This window comes from Paroedura picta, chromosome 1, assembly GCF_049243985.1.
Source record: "Paroedura picta isolate Pp20150507F chromosome 1, Ppicta_v3.0, whole genome shotgun sequence".
Lineage (NCBI taxonomy): Eukaryota > Metazoa > Chordata > Lepidosauria > Squamata > Gekkonidae > Paroedura > Paroedura picta.
Window position 1 is genome coordinate 66,427,954 of NC_135369.1, and position 23,495 is coordinate 66,451,448.

The following is a 23,495-nucleotide window of genomic DNA, read 5'->3' on the forward strand; positions in this document are numbered from 1 at the left end:
AAATCTGTGTTAGGAGATCCTGGAGATTTGGGGGAAGGTATCTGGGGATAGCGGGGCTAGAAGGTAGTTCCATCTGTTGGCAGAGTCTAAACACACAAAGAAAGCAAAGCACTAGTCTGCTTAAAATAATACATTAGTTTGATTAAGAAGAGAAACAAACTTTGCACAGAAAGGAAGGAGAGACTGTTGCCTGTTCTGGAGGCAAGTATGAGGATCTTTGATAGTGAGAAAAGCAAACGTTTGACTTGATGCAAAAGATTTCTTAATTCAGAGCAAGCAAGCACTCTCGACAAAACTTTGTCAAAACTGAGGTAAAGACAAAGAGGCATAGCATATCACCCTGAACCCCTCCCGTGAGAATGCGTGGAACACGGGAGGACTTCAAACAGTCATAACAACCAGAACAGAAGATCCCAAGGTTGCATTCAGAGGGGAATGGAGATGAATGGGGGAGAGGTTACAGGGTCAAGACAAGGGGGGAGAGAGGTGTGAAAACAGGAAGAACTGACCAGAGCATTGGGGTAATAAAACACAGCAAACAAGCTAGATAAACTCCAACATGGCTAACCAGCTAAATAAACCTATATAAATCATGGCAGAGAGGAAGTGTGCTCAAAGGAGCAGGAAGTCTCCAAATGAGCTAATCAGGACACCGGAGGAGCTTATTTGAAAAATGCCAGGGAGTTCCTGATCTAAACATGCTAACTATACATCTCCCCCAGTGTGGGATATCCTACATATCCACACTACAGATTTTCCATGTTCCAACACCAGAAAGTCCACCCTTCAAAGAAGTCGTTTCCTCCAGTGAAACTGATCTCTATAGTCTGGAGATCAATTGTAATTCTAGGAAATCTCCATGCTCCACCTTTATTTTATTTATCTATAACTCGTCCATCTGCAAAATTGGTCTCCGGGTCTTGAGGTTGGTAACCATATTTAGACTTGCATGCACAGATTTTCTCCATTATTAGGATTTTTCTTTCATATACTTATGGCAAATTTTATTTCAGCACAATTTCATGAATGCAACTATTTACAAAATGGGTGTTGAAAAAGTGATCACTGAACAGATTGGGCTGACAGCAGATTGTGGAGGGTGTGGGAGTGTCAGTTCCCCATAAAGTGCTCCACTATTGGCTGATACCAGAGACAAGAAGGATTGATGCTGAAGCTGGCCAATCTCCAACTCAGAGGCCTTGTTGTGCTGGTTTGCTCTTCCCCTCTGAATCCTTCTTCGTCCTCTGTTGCATAATATGGTGTTTACGTACCTTTGCAGAGGCCAATCCACACTGGCAATGAATACCAGTTCCCTGGAGAAGCACAGGAAGATCCAGTTACTTCACTTTTTAATTTAAGTAGCCCATAATTAACCTTGCCCACAGGGTGAGTCATTCATAAAGTAGCCAAATGTGCTATTAGAATCAGACACACCAATGTCCAGCATATAATTATATACTTTACCACATTTGGAAGCTGCCCCATTAAGCCACTGGACCCCATTAGAATGACAGTGTCATGCTAGTGTTCAGAACACAATGATTCCTGGACATCTAAACTCAACATGTTCTTGCTGAAACCAGAAAAGGTGGTCCCATTGACCAGGTTTAGTGACAAGTTAACTATTATTGTTATCTGGTATCCTGAGGAAAGCAGAATTCTCAGAAAAGGCACTTTTCCAGATAGTTTGTCAGAAGCACTTTCAGGAGTTGTAACACAGGAGCTAGTGAATGCTCTTTGATTTATGACAGGTGGTACAGTGGGTTTCTTTTCTTCCAACAAGGGCATTAGTTATGAGGAAACATGGGGCCCAGCACTTAAACACAGGTTGCTAATCCCCCTTCAGCTATGCTTCCCTAAGTAGTTGTTTTGCAATCAGGCATGTTCTTGTGCAAATATCACAAGCACTTATTGATTGGGACTATGGCACCCAAATAGCGCCTTGAATTGCAATTAGTACTTGGATGGAAGACCACTAAGGCAGTCCAGGGTGGCTAGGCAGAAGCAGTCAATGGCAAACCACCATTGCATGTCTCTTGCCTTGAAAATGCTATAGGATTGCAAGGTCGGCTGAGTCTTGAGGTCACTTCCCACCACCACTACCACTACCAGTACCACTTCTGTTCATCACCATGTAGCTGTGCATAGTCACATTCATGTAGCTTTAAAGAGGTGGGCTAGTTAGCATATTTTTAAAAATACCAAAAGGAAGAAAGGTTGATTAAAGGAGCCTCTTATGGCGCAGGGTGGTAAGGCAGCAGAAATGCTGTCTGAAGCTGTCTGCCCATGAGGCTGGGAGTTCAATCCCAGCAGCCGGCTCAAGGTTGACTCAGCCTTCCATCCTTCTGAGGTCGGTAAAATGAGTACCCAGCTTGCTGGGGGGTAAACGGTAATGACTGGGGAAGGCACTGGCAAACCACCCCGTATTGAGTCTGCCATGGAAACGCTAGAGGGCATCACCCCAAGGGTCAGACATGACCTGGTGCTTGCACAGGGGATACCTTTACCTTTAGAGTTGTCAGCTCCATGTGAGTAAAATACTGGAGATTTTCAGGAAGAGCCTGGGGAGGGTGGGAGATTGGGGAGGGGAGGGACCTCACCAGGGTATAATATCGTCCAGTCTGCCTTCCAGTTTCTCCAGGGGAGCTGGTTTTTGTAGACCGAAGGTGAGTTGTAACTCTGGAAGACCTCCATGCCCCACCTGGAACTTGCTGACCAATTACATTAAATGTAAAATGTACAGGTTGAGCCATTAGTGCTTCCTATCTCCTAGTTACATATACAGGAGTTACTCCAGTCATCTGTACAACTCTTAGAAACAGGCATATATCAGTAGTGCAATATTCCATCAGCTATTTCTTTCCTTAAGAAAAGTTACAGGACATAAGACTGGAATAGGATTCAAAGCTATGTGGAAGAAGCTGATTGGGGGGGAAAGAGAATGTCAATTAATGCTTTAATTACTATCAAGGGAGACTCCTGCATTACATCTGCCTGGAATTTCTCCTCCCGTCTTAGAAATTCATTCTTTAGCACCAGACAGGTATTTGCATGTTGTTACTGTGCACTGAGGTGAGGAGGGGTGTTTTAGCATTTCTAAAAGGGATTATTTTTGGATCCATCTTTTTAGCTCCACCCAAATCTTTTGTTTTTCCCCAGTATATAAGTTTGTAACTTGTAAATTTTCTTACATTTGAGGGGCATTTAAACTCTGCAGTTCTTCATCTGCAATAACTGCGGTTCAATAGGATAGGAGCTTGATGATTTTCAAATTATCTCCTCCAGTGCCCTGATTGGTTCAGTAGGCAACTTCCTGCTTTTTGGGCACACTGTATCACCGTTACTTCCAGAACAGCAGTTGATCATGACTGCAGAAACAGCTAGCTATACAGTTAGGTCTCTCTCACTCTTTGTATACATAGTTGTTCCTCTTCATTAATAAAGCTATTTTATTCTTTAAGCAGCACGGTGCTTCATCCTCTCTGCTTCAAACTCTACCAACACATATGACACTGCCTTATACAGAATCAGACCATCAGTCCATCCAGGTCAGTATTGTTTACTCCAACTAGTAGTAGCTCTCCAGAGTTTAGGAAGAGGTCTTTCACATCACTTCCTACCTGATCCTTTTAACTGGAGATGTTGTGGATTGAACCTAGGACCTTCTGCATGCCAAGCAGATGCTCTACCGCTGAGCCACATCCCCTCCCTATCATTAAAAGCTCTTCAGATGCAGAGCCATTGAGCTGAAGGAAACAATATGCTGAATTATGATCAGCTTGAATCATTATGAAGAAACACAGAGGGAAGACAAAAGTGCCCTTGTAGACTGGCAGACTTAACCAGTTTGCACAAGAGAAGCAAGGCAGCAAAATGAAGGACCATTTTTAAACAACTCCACAGTTGGACCAGAACACTCTCATTGGCACAACTCTGTAAAGCTCGCAGGTGGAAAAGAAACATTATGGCTTCAATACACTTTGATGAAAACATGTAGGAACCCAAAGAGCAATTTTCACTGTAGGTGGTTGCAAAGGCCATGTATTCACCAAAGAATGTATTAATTCTTCAGCTGTTTCTTGAAGCAAACAAGGTCTGGAGAGCAGCAGGCATAAATAATGCTAGACTTTTGCTATCTCTCTGTTTCCCTTGAAGGCACCTGTAATTAAATACTTGCTTTCTTTCCAGCCATTTAATACTAGGTTTATTCTTTATTGATCGATGAAAAGCTTAATGTTTTTATGTCTTGTTCTTTTGTAAGGTACACACCGCATCCATTTAATTATTTGGATTGTGGTCTTGGCGAACAGCAGGGTAGCTGCTGAATATTTTATGCCTCCTTATTTCTTGACACTTCCAGGCATTATTTTCCGCAATTGATCTTGGCTTCTACTCTTGTCCACATGCCTTCTTGACAATTCATTCTGTGCCAACTGAAGTGGCATTCATTGGTTGAAAAGCAGGGATTATTTCAACATTGCTGAACTAACAGCTGCATAACTCCCAAACCCGGGCAACAGCTTGGATGCAAGTAGACACAAATGGGCAAAACCAACTGACCACAGACATGCCTTCTCTATTGTGGCCCCTACTCTGTGGAATGACCTGTGTGAGGTCAGAAGGCATCCCACTCTCTTAGATTTCTGCAAACTATGCAAAGCTATATGCAAAGCTGTTATTCAAAAAGGCTTTTTCTGCAGATAATAGGGTGACAATTTTCAAAATGATTCACAAAGGTACTTGGATAAATTGTTAGGAGTGACTTTGGTCTATACCAGCCATTCTCAATCTTTTTTTCGCCATGACCCTTTTAGGAGCTCTTCTCAGGTTCTGGGGGTCCCTGTGGTAGGCTGGCCACCTGCACAATGAGACTGGCTAAAAAAGGCCTAAGCTAAGAGTGAGGTAACTATTCTCAACGTACCTTGTCTTATATATACGCAGGACAAATTTCTAGAATATTTGACCAAGAGAAGCATATGCATTCATCCCCCCCCCCCCTGAAAGCATTAATTCAAGCATGCACAAAGGAACAGATTACATGATTTCTTTTTCTTTCCCTTGAACTTTCTAGCAATTAACAATGTCATACACGACACAAAAAGTGTATTTCATTGGTTCAGTTACAAGGGGCTCCCCATCTTATATTTTTCACCCAGTAGCCATCAAATGTACGAGAGCCCCCCAGGGGGGACATGTGGCTCCCATTGAGAATGGTGAGTCTATACCGCTGTGTATAGTTTGCTGTAAATTGGATCCTACTATGAAATTTTGCTTCATATAATATTAGAATTAGAATTTAATTTTTAGACCGCCGTTTGCCAGTTAGGTTTCAGAGTGGTTTACAACATAAAACAATTAAAACACAATAAAACCCACATAAAATCCCCAAGTTACATCATCCATCATCCATCATATAAGCAGCAGTGGTTGCAATTCCAATCCCAATCCCAATTTCCCCTATGAGCAGCATGGTGGGAAAATCACATTCAGAAGAGGGTGGGAGTCAATCCAGTAGATCTAATATAACAATCTCGATGTTGGAGATCTCAGTGTTGGAGGGGATCCTCAGATGTACCCCTAGCGGGGTACCTCAGGGCTCAGTGCTCGGCCCGGTACTTTTAAACATATTTATTAATGATCTAGATGAGGGGGTGGAGGGACTACTCATCAAGTTTGCAGATGACACCAAATTGGGAGGACTGGCAAATACTCCGGAAGACAGAGACAGAGTTCAACGAGATCTGAAGACAATGGAAAAATGGGCAAATGAGAACAACATGCAATTTAATAAAGATAAGTGTAAAGTTCTGCATCTGGGTCAGAAAAATGAAAAGCATGCCTACTGGATGGGGGATACGCTTCTAGGTAGCACTGTCTGTGAACGAGACCTTGGGGTACTTGTGGACTGTAAACTAAACATGAGCAGGCAGTGTGATGCAGCGGTAAAAAAGGCAAATGCCATTTTGGGCTGTATCAACAGGGGCATCACATCAAAATCACAAGATGTCATAGTCCCATTGTATACGGCACTGGTCAGACCACACCTGGAGTACTGTGTGCAGTTCTGGAGGCCTCACTTCAAGAAGGACGTAGATAAAATTGAAAGGGTACAGAGGAGAGCGACGAAGATGATCTGGGGCCAAGGGACCAAGCCCTATGAAGATAGGTTGAGGGACTTGGGAATGTTCAGCCTGGAGAAAAGGAGGTTGAGAGGGGACGTGATAGCCCTCTTTAAGTATTTGAAAGGTTGTCACTTGGAGGAGGGCAGGATGTTGTTTCTGCTGGCTGCAGAGGAGAGGACACGCAGTAATGGGTTTAAACTTCAAGTACAACGATATAGGCTAGATATCAGGAAAAAGTTTTTCACAGTCAGAGTAGTTCAGCAGTGGAATAGGCTGCCTAAGGAGGTGGTGAGCTCCCCCTCACTGGAAGTCTTCAAGCAAAGGTTGGATACACACTTTTCTTGGATGCTTTAGGATGCTTAGGGCTAGTCCTGCGTTGAGCAGGGGGTTGGACTAGATGGCCTGTATGGCCCCTTCCAACTCTATGATTCTATGATTCTATGATTCTATGTACTAACGGGGAACTGCCCTGTCCTCAACCATATGTCTGGCAGAAGAACTCCGTCTTGCAGGCCCTGTGGAAAGCTGGTAACTCCCGCAGGGCCCTTAGCTCTTCCGGGAGCTCATTCCACCAGGTTGGGGTCAGGACCGAAAACGCCCTGGCCCGGGTCGAGGCTAGGCGAACATCCCGTGGGCCCGGATCAACCAGCAAATTCATACCAGCAAATTCATACCTGTCAAGAGGAATTTGTTTTCCATAGGATAGATTCAATTGGGTAGTCATGTTGGTCTGAAGCAGCAGAACAAAGTTTGAGTCCATTGGCACTTTTAGGACGCACAAAGTTTTATTTAAGGTATACTTTTTAGTGTGCATGCACACTTCTTCAGCTATCTGAAGTTGAAGTTTTGAATAAAACTGTGGGCCTTAAAGGTGCCACTACATTCAAATTTTGTTCTTTTTCATAGGATTCTACTTGCAGATCACCAAAGGAGAGGATAGCGTTGACTGGCATAAAAGTAGTCGTGATGCCCACTGAAGCAATTTCTGGTTCTAAAGGATATTAGCATCAACAGTCATGTTGTTTGGGGGCAGGAACTTGTTTAGAGCCATTTCAACCCAGGTTCTGGTCTTCTATTGGAAATCGAATGCTGTAATGAATAAGCTTTACTGGGAGAGGGACAGGAGAAAAATTAACTTGTTGGACCTCTCATTGACCAAGGTGTTATTCTGGGCAAAGATTACCTGAGCTGATTACTGGGGTCCTGGCTTTGTTTGGCTTATTGGTGCCAGGAGCTGGCCTTGGGGGATAGCTGCTTAATTCTGTTGCATTTGTCCAAAGGAGTCTGGTGCAGAATTATTTTGTCTCTCGTAATTTTAGCAGGTATGTGACAAGCTATCTGGCATTGAGAGGTAGGTGCTACCAATATGCTGATGATCCCCTGCTGTATTTCAGAATCATGCCTCAAAGTAGAAATTGGTTTGGGGATGGCCAATATACTGAAGTGCTGTCCAGACACAACTGAGATAGTGCTATGGAATCAGCCTGATCAAGCTGTGGGTTGTACTCCCACTAAAGGAGCATATCCAGCTTGGGGGTATTATTAGATCTATACATGGTCTTATGGAAAAAGAACCTCGCTATTGCTGTTATTTAAAGAACTAGACTAGATCACAGCAACCATAAGGTACTTTTTCCATAACCAGATTGTCAGACCATGCACATTTTATTCCGTCCTGGAAATTACCCTCTTCTATTTACAAAATATGGGAAGTTACTTTGCTGAGATATATGAGTGGCTTATCTAAATGTATCATAGGAAAGAAAAAATGAATGGCTCCAAGTCTGAATGTACCATTCCCATTTTAGAACGAATGATGCATCTAATTACATTTTCTCATGCAGTCCTCTAAAGTGTGAGTCAAATTGCAATTTTTGAGTTAAATAACTATGCATTATATGATAACTAGTCTGGAAGCCTGTTTCATCCAGGAATGTAACAGACACTAGTGACCCCCCCACCCTGCCTAAAGGGGTTTTTCACAAATATTAGAGCCACCAACAGTTAGGATAAAGGAATTAATGAAGTGCTTGAAGTTAAAGGCCTGTTTTAATAAAGGTATTGTCCTCCCCCCAGTAAAGTTATGTAGAAAGATCAATGAATGTTAATTTCAACATTCTTACTGATAACAAAAGGACGATGGCAAATTTTAATACATGGGGGGGGGGGGCTTTGAAGTGGAGATACTCAAAATGCTGTCAAATCCCCATCAAGTTCCATGTTGTGGCTAACAAGGCTACTGTGGTTCCATCCTTTCAGGCTCATGTACACACAAACTTCAACTATAGATCATCCTTTTTATCCTTTAGCTGGTGATTGGTGGAGCAAGTTCTTGTTTCAGCCAATACACTGCTGTAGGTGCCGCAGGAATTGTTGCTACCACACAGTGTAGTAGCTGTTGAGCTGTTTTCATGCAAGAACATCGAACACTCAAATAGAGGGACAGGGCTCGGACTCCCCCCATCAAACATTTCATGAACAAGACACCACAAGAAAAAAACCCAGTCATATCTAATGCATTTTATTTAAATCATGCAGGCTAAAGAAGAAATACATTTTTTGTATGAAAAACTGAATGGAAGGAGACAAAATGTACTGAGTGATGATTCTCAATGCATGTGTTTGCACACTTAAACACACACAAAGTGTAAAAACAGTTTATGATGATCAGTGGCACTCCTGTGGCATAAAGCACCCATGCAGACCAAAGTCCTAGCTGCTTTCAGGAGGTCATCTTGCAGTCTGTTGACAGCCATGTGGGGCATACAATCCTTTTGGCATTTTCTTTTTAAGTTTCAGAGTTTCCCATTGGCAAAAGCTGCCTCCTGGAACTGAGGAACAAACGTTCTGAAATACGTCCTAGATGGAAGTATAAAAGGGTTAACATTAGTGAAGTGCAAAAACAGATCATTCTGTAATGTACATGAGCTCACAATATCTTCTGAAACCTCAAAACAGATTAAAAATCCCTTAGCATTCTACCTCTTAGACTGTTCAATGTGATAGTCAATCTTCTAGGAACAGGTAAAGCTAAGCAATGGCTTTGCTGCATCAAAAGACTACAGTTGATTCCTAGCTGATTTGCATGTGTCAATCTCTCTGTCTCTGCTTGGGCCACCAAGTTGCAACCAAGTTATAGTGACCTCATAGGGTTTGCAAGGCAAGTGTTTAGTAGAGGTGGGTTTCCATTGCTTTCCACAGAAATGGTGGCATTCTTTGGTAGTTTCCATCTAAACCAGCCTTAGCTTCCAAGATCTGATAATATCACGGTAGCCTGGACATCGAGGTCAGGACATGGAATGCTTAGAGGTTTTGTTGTTGTTTATGACTGAATCTGTTGCTCTTCCAACCAAAATACATTTTGCAGGCAGCTTAGTTAATCATCTGCAACTTTCCCCTCGCTTAACACTAATAAACCTAATTCTTTTACTCTAAGTAGAGCAGTATTTTGCAAAGATCAACAGGAAAAATGTGCTCTTTTTCAAAGAACTCCAAGAGAGAGACAACAGCAAGCACTTAGCCTGTATTATTTGCTTCTCAGATACATAGCAGGGAGTCCCTGTCAGCCTAAATCTTTACCATGCTTCTGGAATAATTGGATTTATCCATGTTTCACAGGACAGGAAAACACAGTGGACATGAACAACTGAGAGAAAAAAAGTGCAGCTGACTATTTATTATATATTTATATACTGCCTTCTCTGAAGGCTCAGGGCGGTTCACATAAAACAGAAACAATATAGATAACTAGGTGATAACAACAAGCAACATGGAACAGTAGAAAAATGTGGGAAACATTAATTTAATTAATACTGAAAGCCCAGTGGGTTGGGCGGAATTATGGTGGGTGCCATAGGAGGGAAGCTCAGAAGGATGGCCCTTGGGATGTGGTGGTACAGGTTGACCTCAACCAAATGCCTGGTGGAGGAGCTGGGTACTTTACCGGTATTTTACCGACCTCGGAAGGATGGAAGGCTGAGTCAACCTTGAGCCGGCTGCTGGGATTGAACTCCCAGCCTCATGGGCAGAGCTTCAGACTGCATGTCTGCTTGCCTTACCACTCTGCGCCACAAGAGGCTATTTTAGGTAAAACTATTGGGTCCCTCCCCCTTCAAGGATCGCTGCCTTGTTGTGGCAAGGGGGCTTGCGTAGTTCAGTGAAGCTATGAGCTATACCGTGCAGGGCCACCCAAGACGGACAGGTCATAGCTGAGAGCTCTGACAAAAGGTGATCCACTGGAGAAGGAAATGGCAAACCACTCCAGTATCTTTGCCATGAAAACTCTATGGACAGTTCCAAAAGGCAAAACGTTATGACGCCAGAAGATGAGCCCCTCAGGTCGGAAGGTGTCCAATATGCTACTGGGGATGAGCAGACGGCTAGTACGAGTAGCGCCAGAATGAATGAAGCGACTGGGCCAAAGCCGAAAGGACGCTCAGTTGTGGAAGTAACTGGTGGCGAAAAGACAGTCCGATGCTGTAAAGATTTTTATTCCATAGGAACCTGGAACGTCAGATCCATGAATCAAGGCAAGCTGGACGTGGTTAAACAAGAAATGACAAGACTGAACATCGACATTTTAGGAATCAGTGAACTAAAATAGACAGGAATAAAAGGTAAAAGGTAAAGGTATCCCCTGTGCAAGCACTGAGTCATGTCTGACCCTTGGGGTGACGCCCTCTAGCGTTTTCATGGCAGACTCAATACGGGGTGGTTTGCCAGTGCCTTCCCCAGTCATTACCGTTTACCCCCCAGCAAGCTGGGTACTCATTTTACCGACCTCGGAAGGATGGAAGGCTGAGTCGACCTTGAGCCGGCTGCTGGGATTGAACTCCCAGCCTCATGGGCAAAGCTTTCAGACGGCTGCCTTACCACTCTGCGCCACAAGAGGCTCATTGGACAGGAATGGGTGAATTTAATTCAGATGACCATCAGGTATACTACTGTGGACAAGAATCTCGCAGAAGAAATGGAGTAGTCTTCATAATCAATAAGAGAGTAGGAAAAGCAGTCTTGGGATACAATCCCCAAAATGACAGAATGATCTCAGTTCGAATCCAAGGCAAACCATTCAACATCACAGTGATCCAGGTCTATGCCCCAACCACTGCTGCTGAAGAGGATGAAGTTGATCAGTTCTATGAAGCCTTACAACACCTTCTAGAAGCAACGCCAAAAAATGATGTGCTTATCATCATGGGGGATTGGAATGCTAAAGTAGGAAGCCAAAAGATAACCGGGATAACAGGCAAGTTTGGCCTTGGAGTACAAAATGGAGCAGGGCACAGGCTGGTAGAATTTTGTCAAGAGAATACAATGGTCATAGCAAACACTCTTTTCCAACAACCCAAGAGACGACTCTACACATGGACATCACCAGACGGTCAACACAGAAATCAGATTGACTATGTGCTCTGCAGCCAAAGATGGAAAAGTTCTATCTAGTCAATAAAAACAAGACCAGGAGCTGATTGTGGTTCAGATCATGAGCTTCTTGTTGCAAAATTTAGGCTTAAATTGAAGAAAGTAGGGAAAAGCACTAGGCCACTCAGGTATGAACTAAATCATATCCCCGACTAATACACAGTAGAGGTGACAAATAGATTTAAGGAATTAGATCTGATAGACAGAGTGCCTGAAGAACTATGGACGGAGGTTCGCGACACTGTACAAGAGGTAGCAACTAAAACGATCCCAAAGAAAAAGAAATGCAAGAAATCAAAATGGCTGTCTGAGGAAGCTTTACAAATAGCTAAGGAGAGAAGGGAAGTAAAAGGCAAGGGAGAAAGAGAAAGATACACCCAACTGAATGCAGAATTCCAGAGAAAAGCTAGAAGAGATAAGAATGCCTTCTTAAATGAACAGTGCAAACAAATAGAAGAAAACAATAGAATGGGGAGGACCAGAGATCTTTTCAAGAAAATTGGAGATATGAAGAGAACGTTTCATGCAAAGATGGGTATGATAAGGGACCAAAATGGTAGGGACCTCACAGAAGCAGAAGAGATTAAACAAAGGTGGCAAAATTATACAGAAGAACTATACAAGAGCGAGCTTAACATCCCTGATGACCACAATGGGGTAGTTACTGACCTGGAGCCAGACATCCTGGAATGTGAAGTCAAATGGGCCTTAGGAAGTCTGAGCAACAATAAAGCTAGTGGTGGTGACAGCATTCCAGTTGAACTATTCAAAATCTTAAAGGACAATGCAGTAAAAGTGCTACACTCAAAAGTGCTACACTCAATTCCAGCAAATTTGGAAAACTCAACAATGGCCACAGGATTGGAAAAGGTCAGTTTACATTCCAATCCCAAAGAAGGGCAATGCGAAAGAATGTTCAAACTACCGCACCATTGCACTAATTTCTCATGCTAGCAAAGTTATGCTCAAAATCCTACAAGCTAGGCTCCAGCAATATGTGGACCGAGAACTTCCACAAGTACAGGCAGGATTTCGAAGAGGCAGTGGAACTAGAGATCAAATTGCCAACATACGCTGGATCATGGAGAAAGCTAGGGAGTACCAGAAGAACGTCTACATCTGCTTCATTGACTATACTAAAGCCTTTGATTGTGTGGAGCACAACAAATTGTGGCAAGTTCTTAAAGAGATGGGAATACCAGAGCATCTTATTTGTCTCTTGAGAAATTTATATGCAGGTCAAGAAGCAACAGTGAGAACTGAACATGGAATCACTAACTGGTTCAAAATTGAGAAAGGAGTTCGGCAAGGCTGTATACTGTCGCCTTGCCTATTTAACTTGTATGCAGAGCACATCATGAGAAATGCGGGATTAGAGGAGTCACAAATTGGGATCAAGATTGCAGGGAAAAATATCAACAACCTCAGATATGCAGATGATACCACTCTAATGGCAGAAAGTGAAGAGGAACTAAAGAGCCTGTTGATGCGGGTGAAGGAGGAGAGTGCAAAAGTTGGCTTGAAACTCAACATCAAGAAAACAAAGATCATGGCATCCGGCCCTCTCAATTCCTGGCAAATAGATGGGGAAGAAATGGAGATAGTGACAGATTTTATTTTCCTGGGCTCCAAGATCACTGCAGATGGGGACTGCAGCAAAGAAATTAAAAGACGCTTGCTCCTGGGGAGGAAAGCTATGGCAAATCTAGACAGCATCCTAAAAAGCAGAGACATCACCCTGCCAACAAAAGTGCGTTTAGTGAAGGCTATGGTATTCCCAGTTGCAATGTATGGCTGTGAAAGTTGGACCATAAGGAAGGCCGAGCGTCAAAGAATTGAGGCTTTTGAACTCTGGTGCTGGAGAAGACTCTTGCGAGTCCCTTGGACTGCAAGGCGAACAAACCGGTCAGTCCTAGAGGAGATCAGCCCTGACTGCTCTTTAGAAGGCCAGATCCTGAAGATGAAACTCAAATACTTTGGCCACCTCATGAGAAGGAAGGACTCCCTGGAGAAGAGCCTAATGCTGGGAGCGATCGAGGGCAAAAGAAGAAGGGGACGGCAGAGAATGAGGTGGCTGGATGGAGTCACTGAAGCAGTAGGTGCAAACTTAAATGGACTCCGGGGAATGGTAGAGGACAGGAAGGCCTGGAGGATCATTGTCCATGGGGTCGCGATGGGTCAGACACGACTTCGCACATAACAACAATTGGGTCCCTAATTGTTTATTTGAAAGGTACTATGAATGATAGACAGAATGTAAACATATCCTAGCTTCTGATTGTGGTGTTATTACATTATCTTTTTCTGCAGAGCAGTTTATATATGCACAGGCTGCTTTTCCCTACTCATGCCTTTCTGAATAAACTTCTGCATTGAAGAGTTTGTAAATGATTTTTTTACTCAATAATTTGATGATAACTAGTATGGACAAATATGCCAGAAATGCAAAATTCTATCCTAGGCCTCCACAAAAATGAAGAAAAAACTAAAACACCCAAGTATGGATAGAGGTTTTAGCAGCTACTCAATTCTAATCACTCATTGTGACCATTAAGATAAATCTCAGCAAGCACAGAATCATAGAACTGAAGAACCTTGCAAGTGACATAGTCCATCTTGCAGAAATTAATGTCATTACTAAAGTTAAACCACCATCAAAATATGCTAATCCAGATTCCCCAGAAGGGGATTCTACAACTCTGTTGGCATGTTTTGGCACTTTTATAGTTTCAACGATTTGCCAGCAATTCCCTGAACACCTGACTAAAAATTATTTGATGCAGTGTGACAAACAACGCAATTTCTTTAAGGTGAAATTAAAATATTTAGAAACTACAATTATGGATATGAATAGCTTTAATGGTCTATTTACAATAAGGTATCTGACAAAGTGAGGTTTATCTCACAGCATTCCCACCAAAATGCACACATGATCAGAGCTGGAGCGCCCCATACCTTGATTTCTGAACTGAGAGCTGAGAGCCCAAGCTGGAACCATTCCGAACCAAGAAGACAGAAACAAAACGAAAAACAAGCTCACAGCAGGGACGGAGGGAGTACTTGTGGGGTACTACCTTGGGGTACTTGTGGATTGTAAGCTAAACATGAGCAGGCAGTGTGATGCAGTGGTAAAAAAGGCGAATGACATTTTGGGCTGTATCAACAGGGGCATCAAATCAAAAACACAAGATGTCATAGTCCCATTGTATACGGCACTGGTCAGACCACACCTGGAGTACTGTGTGCAGTTCTGGAGGCCTCACTTCAAGAAGGACGTGGATAAAATTCAAAGGGTACAGAGGAGAGCGATGAGGATGATCTGGGGCCAAGGGACCAAGCCCTATGAAGATAGGTTGAGGGGAATGTTCAGCCTGGAGGAAAGGAGGTTGAGAGGGGACATGATAGCCCTCTTTAAGTATTTGAAACGTTGTCACTTAGAGGATGGCAGGATGCTGTTTCCGTTGGCTGCAGGACGCGCAGTAATGGGTTTAAACTACAAGTACAACGATATCAGGAAAAAAAATTTCACAGTCAGAGTAGTTCAGCAGTGGAATAGGCTGCCTAAGGAGGTGGTGAGCTCCCCCTCACTGGCAGTCTTCAAGCAAAGGTTGGATACACACTTTTCTTGGATGCTTTAGGACAGTGGTCCCCAACCTTTTTATCACCGGGGACCACTCAACGCTTGACAATGTTACTGATGCCCACTACCCTAACGCTCTCTGACACTGGTCGCTATGGTAATGTTTAAACATCCCTTCAAAATAAGATACAGACACGCCACAACAATGAACATAAGGAACATTTTATTTTCATGGAAATTTTAACTCATGACAATGACAAATCAATGGGAACCCTGAGCTTGTTTCTCTGCAACGAGATAGTCCCATGTGCGCCTGCCGGATCGTGGATGAAGTAAAGGGCCGGGGGGAGGGGGGAGGCATCCTTCGCAGCCCACCTCCAGTTAGTCGACGGACCACATGTGGTCCACGGCCCACAGGTTGGGGATTGCTACTTTAGGATGCTTTGGACTGATCCTGCGTTGAGGAGGGGGTTGGACTAGATGGCCTGTGTGGCCCTTCCAACTCTACGATTCTATGATTCTATGACTTTTGAAAATTTGCCTGTAGACTCAGGGCCAAGCAAAGGTCTAGTGTCTTAGCCACATGGGCAGACAGAACTTGGGAAGCCACGATGAACCAATTGTCTAATTGGGTGGAAGTAGGTCATGCTAATCTGTGTGGGGGATTTTTACCCCACAGTGGGAACAGCCTTAGAGGTCATAGGAAAGGAGAAACAGGTGCTTCCAAAGAGGCAACTGTTCCACCTCTGATCACGTGTGCATTTTGACAGGAAGCTGCATGCATGCGGACAATGTTGGAGTGGTAGTGCCCCCTAAAGGAGCTTAGCTAGAGAAAACTTTCCATGGCTGGCCTGTGCCTGCATATTCCCAATGTGGGGCTGTATCACAAGGCAGATAATGAAAATTACAGTTGTCTGTATCTTCATCCATGTGTCTAGTTATAACAAAATGTGGATGGGAATGTACATTTATGTGTTCAGCCACTGAAAGCAAATGCATGAAGGTAGGCACAATCCATGCTCAGAGACACAGCATTTGAATTGCCTTGCCTGTCTTAGGTTGCCTCAACTTTAAAAAAAGGAAGCAACATTTGACACGTCATATTACATTCACAGAGTAATAATCTTACCTTAATTAAGCAGAATTACACCCTTCTAAGGACACTGATTTCAAATAGCTTAGAAGGGTGTAATTCTGCATAGGGTAGCATTATTAATGTGCAAATGTTTTTTTTTTTAAACCATACATACAATCGCTATGCCGTCAGCATGCTATGTGCCAAATAATACGGAATGACTTGGAAGGAAGACCCCAACAAATTCAGATGGTGAAAGGAAGGCTTGAGCCTCTCACAGTTAACTGTATGAAGGTCACTAAGCAGTTAAGGGCAGCAAGTTTCAAAACAGCTTCAGTTATTTCCTTTGGAATGTGGCTAAAGACTTGTGGTATAGATTTCCTCAAAGTTTCTGAGGGGCAAGAGAAAACTTGAGACTGTCATCATACAACAGTTTTAAAAAATTACCATGTAATATCTACATCTGGCAAGTAATCATGCCAGCCACTGTGTTCCAAAATAACAGTGTGATAACTGGAATAACTAGAGTAGGTCTGAGTTTTGAACTCAAAATTGCATGCACCCTGGGCAGAGTCTGCACTTACTTTCTTTATTCCATTGTCAATCCTGTTGAATTCAGATCGCTTTGAACTCGGGTCTTCCTTTCCCCCCCCCCTCCCCATTGAAACAGGAAAGTCTTCTGCACGTGGTTAGGGAGGCTCAGAAGGGGGGAGCCAAGCTAAGCCTCTTTCTTTCTTTTATTGAAGGGGGGGGGGGAGAGGAGCCAAGCAGGGAGCCTCTTTCTTTTCTTGGAGGGGGGAGGGTGAGGATCGAAAAAGGCAGAGGAGGGCGGAAAAATCCAGGACCGACAGAAGCTGAGAGAAATTAGGGGCTTCTCCTTTAAGGCAAGCGTGTCACATGACCAGGTGTGGCCTATCAGAGGTTCTCTACCACGGAGCTTTCTTTCCCAATCTTTCCCAATCCTGATATTGAGGATTAAAAGCAGTCTGAGATATCGCACAATAAAGGTAGGGTCAGTCCGGATCAATCCTTCTTGCTGCAGAAGGAAAATTAAAATCGCCCCAAATCCAAACGGAAATTGCATTCTGTGTAGAGGGCAGGGACTGAATCAACCTGGGGTTAGAATAAAAGCTCCGTGCAGTTTACACCCTGCTCTTTCATACAGACATACACATGAATACACATGAATACACCAAAAGACAGAATGCAACCTAAGTCTAAACTACACTCTTAAGCCCATTCTTGCTGAATGAGTTAATGCTCCTGACAATTCAGAACCTGAAACAAAATATTACCAAACAATTATAAACCACACATGTTTGTTTTCAGAATACTGACTGTCTAATTAATAAAAGTCCCCAGCAGTGGTTGGAGGGGTCCTCTTCTCTGTATCTACAATGCATGTTTTTTTTAAATTTCTATTTTTACTGCTATTCATTATAGAGTTTGTATTACAATAATAAGTAAAAATGAGAGCAAGACACAATGTGCTAGCTACCAGGTAACACACACACAGGGAGTAAAACTCTGTACTGGTCACAAATTAAAAACATGTTAAAGTTCCTCTCTGGAGTCAGCAGACTGGAACATATATATTAAATATAAAGTGTCCATATGGCTATAGCAAAATCATAGGTAGGGCTGCCAACTGCAGGGTGGGAAATACCTGGAGACTTTGCAAATGGAGCCCAAGGAGGCACTTCAATGGAGTATAAAGGCCACAGAAGCCACCTTCCAGGGTGGCCATTTTCTCCAGGTGATTTGATCTGATCTGTTACCTGAAGGTGAGTGGTAAACCCAAGAGATATCCAGCTGCCACCCTGAGGTTGGCAACCAAAATCACAGGTCTTTGCCATAGTGGACACTCTTCTTTGGAAGAGCCTGCCACACTGGGTGGAGCCTTTGCTTCTAGCATTTAGGAAGGCATTTAAAGCAGTTTTATTGCGCAGAGCATTTGATGGAGGGTGAATTGTTCTAGCAGATTTGGCTATTTTACTGATTCCTAGTATTTCAATTTTTGTAAGTTTTAAATGAAATGGATTTTTATGTGGTAATTTGTATACTTTAGTCTAATTTGGGCTGGTATTTATGTCCTTGTAACATTGATTGTTCCTCACCCTGGGTTGCATTGTTCCTCACCCTGGGTTAAGGTGACCAGATTTTAACATTGGTAAAGCAGGACACCACTGACCAGGGGGGGGGGTTCCTGATTAAAAATTTGATCTATATGGAGCAGCAAAAAGTTTCATAGAACGCAAACATAGTATTGTGATATATATATTTTAATTTCAACATAAGTAGAAATTGCCAGGTACCCCCAGATGTCTCTCCAAAAGTGGGACAATCTGGTCACCTTACTCTGGGTCCAAGGAGATGAGGGAGTATAGAAATGTTTTAAATAAGTAAATACAAGTTAAAGTTACTTCTCCAAGTTTCCAATCCTAGGCTAGTTTGCACATTTTCTTTTCAACCATCATGAGGGTGAAAACTCAGATTGCTGAGACTGATACAGCAAAGCTTTAGCACCTTTGCAGAAAATATATCAGCACCTAAATCTATTTTAAGTTTTTAGCAAGTAGTTGGAGGGTTTTTCTTAAAAAAAAAAAAAAAAAAACCTGCCAGGCATTTAGTGACTGAAGGAATAGCATGATGTCCATTTCCTTTGCTACTGTCTTGTATTTTGATAGACATTTCATGTGTTTCTCACTGATTTAATACTGGTAGGGGAATATGCAAGCTCAATATAAACTGAAAATAAATTTAAATTTAATTTTTTAGTTTTAAAAAGTTATACAATATCTTTGAGATACATTCATCTATAGCTGTTACACTCAAGGCTGCTTAGAAAAAGGAAAGGTTTACTTGTTTTAATTTGCAGCTCAAAAAGATAGCTTGCTGGATGTAAACCACCATGAGCCAGCATGCTGGGAGTGGCAGTATATAAATGTAATAAATAAATAAAATAAATAAACAAATGCTGAAAGAAGTACGTGGATCACATCAATATTATAAACGATGAAGAATGGTCATAATCTTATTAAGAGGAAGAAAAAATCAACCGACAAAGATTCTCACCCCTTATGCGGAACATGGTGCTCTGGTGCCACTGCCATGGTCCATCTACTGGTGCGGTCCCTGGGGGGCGAGACTACAGACATCATGTCTGTAGACTTCCTTTGGAGGGAGTGTGCCAGGAGATGTTACACATCAATAATTGCTTCACCAACTTCACTTAGGACAGGCAAAACAGGCCAAACAATTGTAAGACTGGAAGCTAGACTGAAGTAAAAATGTTCTAAACGTAAGAACATTTTGAACAGAGTACAAGGCTGGGAATAAATTTTCAAGTTGGGCATCTGTCAGCATTGTTTCAGACAAAGACAAGGAAGCTCAAAATCCAAGCCAGAGACTAAGGAAAAATGCATGTTGCACACATGAAACACTGTCCTGGTTCTTATCAACACTTAGTACATCATAACTATGCTACATCAGCCAAACCTAAGTAGCTTTGAAAGTTTTCTTGTTGAAGACCATGTTGATGACAAGTTAAATTGTCATTGGAAAAGGTGCGGAAAAGGACAACAAAAATGATTAAAGGAATGGAACACTTTCCCTATGAAGAAAGGTCAAAGATGTGAGGGCTCTTTAGCTTGGAGAAATGGCGAATGAGGGGTGGCATGATAGAGGTTTACAAAATTATGCAGAGGATAGAGAAGGTAGAGAAAGAAGTACTTGTCTTCCTTTCTAACAATATCAAAACTCATGGGACATCAATGAAACTAAGGAGCAGAACTCTTAAAGAAGATAAAAAGGAAGTACTTTTTCACCCAAACAGTAATTAACACATGGATTTCACTGCTGTAAGAAGTGATGATGGCTACAAGCATAGTCAGCTTCAAGAGGGAACTGTATAAACATATGGAGCAAATGCTATTAGTCACAAGGTTTTAATTCTGGGGCAATGATGCTCTGTATTCTTAGTGCTTGCGGGGGGCAGCACTGGGAGGACTTCTGGAGTTCTGGCCCCACTGGTGGACCTCCTGATGGCACCAGGGTTTTGGCCACTGTGTGACACAGAGTGCTGGACTGGATGGGCCACTGGCCTGATCCAACATGGCTTCTCTTATATGTTCTTAAGCTATCCAACAATAAATCCTCAAAACAATTTTTCTGTGTTTAAACTACTTTAGGTTGACACACTTCCATCTCTTCACATCCTGGCTATAGCTGCCCTATCATCAGGAAGAACAAATCCTGGACCTAAAGTAGACAATTTATCACTAGTACAGTGTGGTTTGTCTGAACCCCCAGCATTCAACAGCAAGAAAAGTAATTGGTAACACGCCACTTCCTTCTACAAGCCCACTGAATGTTGCACTCTTTCTGTTACCTGGGGGCAGTGTCAACTAATCTCAGCTGAGCATCTCCTTATTGGTGGTTTTCAAGCAACATGTCAAGTTATTTCTGGTGTGCTTACCGTGGCTAATTAGTGTTTTAGTATCTACACCTCAAAACACACACACACATACACACAGGCGAAATCCATCTTGTCATGAAGCATTCACAAATATTGTAGTTGGGGGTGGTGAGACAGCAATAATATCTTATGAATACTTCACAGTGAAAATTTTAAGAGGTAAATGGTCTAGCTGGCTGAGGAAAAAACCCACACAGATTAGCAACAGCAAGATTGCATGTGTTTGCCAGTAAGGAAGGACAGAGGCAGGGAACTTAGGAACTGGAAAGGTAAGTGGTAGATAACCCAGGAGCCAGAGAGTGGGGTAGGTAAGGAAAGACAAAGGTATACTGCTAAAGACTGCAAATGTGAGGGAAGAAAAGGAGGCAGCTGCCAGGGGATAATTAAAGGTAAAACGGGCAGAAGAGGCTGGAATGGAGAGGTCTGCAATATGGTAGGGATTGAGATATGGAACAAAAACTAGAAGTAGAAGAAGAGTTGGCTCTTATATGCCGCTTTTCAACAGACACCCTATCATGTGGGTTAGGCTGAAAAAAGAAGAAGAAGAAGAAGAAGAAGAAGAAGAAGAAGAAGAAGAAGAGTTGGTTCTTATATGCCGTTTTTCCCTACCCAAAGGAGGCTCAAAGCAGCTTACAGTTGCCTTCCCATTCCTCTCCCCACAACAGACACCCTGTGAGGTGGGTGAGGCTGAGAGAGCGCTGATATCACTGCTCGGTCAGAACAGTTTTATCAGTGCTGTGGTGAGCCCAAGGTCACCCAGCGGGCTGCATGTGGGGGAGCGCAGAATCGAACCTGGAATGCCAGATTAGAAGTCCGCAGTCCTAACCACTACACCAAACTGGTGATACCATGTGATTATTCTTTTTTATTGAATTGTTTTATATGGGATTTTTCATACTACTGTTAGCTACCTTGAAGGTCTCTTACATAAAAAGATGGAATACAAATATTCTAATAAATAAATGGAATATACAATAATATGAGCATAACAGTGGTGCAATTTTGCCAAGTACCAAAATATTTTTACACGAATCTTGCTCAAAGCCACTTATCTACACAATGCCTGATGCACCAAACTATTACAAGGCTTTCAGTATCAAATGTTATATTTCTTCTGACCAAGAAAACCATCCAGGCCAGGGAAATTAGGAGAATTGTTCCTCTGTATATTAGGAGAAAGCAAAAATTAAAAGCTAGGTAGATCTGTCCGGAGATCATAAGGCTTGGTGGCTTTGACCTATTCATCTCAGACTGTAATTACAATGTTGCCAATTCATAATAATGTCGTGTTACATAAAGGATGTCAACACTATGGCCGCAAAATGCATCCAGAATCTTGTAAATCCCTCTGACTATACGCTTTTTGAAGCTCAGACTGGTAATTCTCAAAGCTTTATAGTTCCCTGTTCTTGCTGAAACTTGTCCTGAAACAAAGAAAACTTGTTTTGAAAATGCTTGCCACCCACAGCAGTCTGTTCTGGGGCACTTGATGAGGAGAGGGCCAGCCCTTCCCTGACCACACGTAGTCTGGCTGGCTGTTTTTGTGCAACTCCCAGTAATTAACCTTTAAAAGTACAAAAGATGGATAATACGATGCGCTCAAAGACAAAGTTGCCACCTTCCCAGAAGCAGTGACCCAGACATGTACACACACACACACACACACACACACACACACACACACACACACACACACACACTAGGGGTGGGGATTGTTCTAAAAGACAGACAAAGTTGCAATACTCATTTATATAAAGAATAGTCAACTAAAGTGATGAAGGGAAAATGTAAGAAACAACAACAAGCACATGTAGAAACTGATCTTAAGGAGCTGTTTTGGTTGCAGCAGCAGACTGGTGTGTATGGCGAGTACAAAAGCAGCAGTTTATGTGGAAAGTGGGGCAGGGGCACAGCAGCCCTGGCCATGGAACACTGCTTGACAACCCTGTCAGCATTTCACTATGCAAAGCACCACACAGGTGACTCCTGTAAGCTGCTCTGAACTACTGGATAGATGAGCAGAGTAAAAATGTAAAATTAAAAGCAAATAAAAACTGTACACGATCATGCTTGATGTACAAGACAAACATGTATTTTTCCAAAAACAGACAGATTCCAGGAAGTGTGCATGTCATTCCTTTCATGGGAATTATTTCCATGGGGGAAGAAAAAAAGAGTCAAAAACACAATGAGCCCTAGAAGGTATGTTTCTAGGGCTGATTTTGCTCTTACTTTGTTTATTCAGTTGTGGATCCTGCTGAATTCAGATAGATTTGAACTCGGGTCTTCTGCTATCCCCCCCCCTCCCCACTGAAACATGAAAGTGTTCTGCATGTGATTAGGGAAGCTCAGAAGGGGGGAGGGAGTCAAGCACAGCAGGAGCCCATTTCTTTTCTTGAAGGTGGGGGGAGGATTGGGGACAGCAGAGGGAATAAATCCAAGAGAAAAATCTCTGCCGAAAGAAGTTAGGGCTTCTGGAGCCTCTTCTGAGAGAAGTTAGGGCTTCCCCTCTAAGGGAAACCTTGCAGGCTGGGAACAAGGAAGCCTCTGAACTGATGCCCTAGCCAGAGCTGCACCCTTACTCATGCCTGTTTTTCAAATATTGAGGGTTATATCCACTCCAGGATATTGCAGGGGAAAGGAACGGTCACCACAGATCAATCATGTTTGTTGCAGAGGGAAAATTTAAATCGCCCAAAATCAAAATGGAAATCGCATTCAGTGTAGACTGCAGGGACTGAATTTACTTGGAATTGGAATAAAAGCTCTGTGCAGATTCAGCCTAGGTTTCCTAGGGGCATTAATATGGTATGTATA

General features: G+C 42.7%; 1 protein-coding gene and 1 long non-coding RNA gene across 6 annotated transcripts in view; one reads left to right on the forward strand and one right to left on the reverse strand.

Annotated features, from left to right (window-relative positions):
* LOC143839533 (uncharacterized) overlaps positions 1 to 23,495 on the forward strand; it is a 179,227-nt gene that overhangs the window by 58,626 nt on the left and 97,106 nt on the right. The gene's annotated exons all lie outside the window — the stretch shown is intronic.
* BABAM2 (BRISC and BRCA1 A complex member 2) overlaps positions 8,628 to 23,495 on the reverse strand; it is a 201,928-nt gene continuing 187,060 nt past the window's right edge. For all 5 annotated transcript variants that reach the window (XM_077341574.1, XM_077341567.1, XM_077341539.1 and 2 more), the window contains one exon: positions 8,628 to 8,981. In XM_077341574.1, coding sequence (XP_077197689.1) covers positions 8,918 to 8,981 — 64 coding nt within the window. In that variant the 3' untranslated portion in view covers positions 8,628 to 8,917. The remainder of the gene's footprint in view (positions 8,982 to 23,495) is intronic.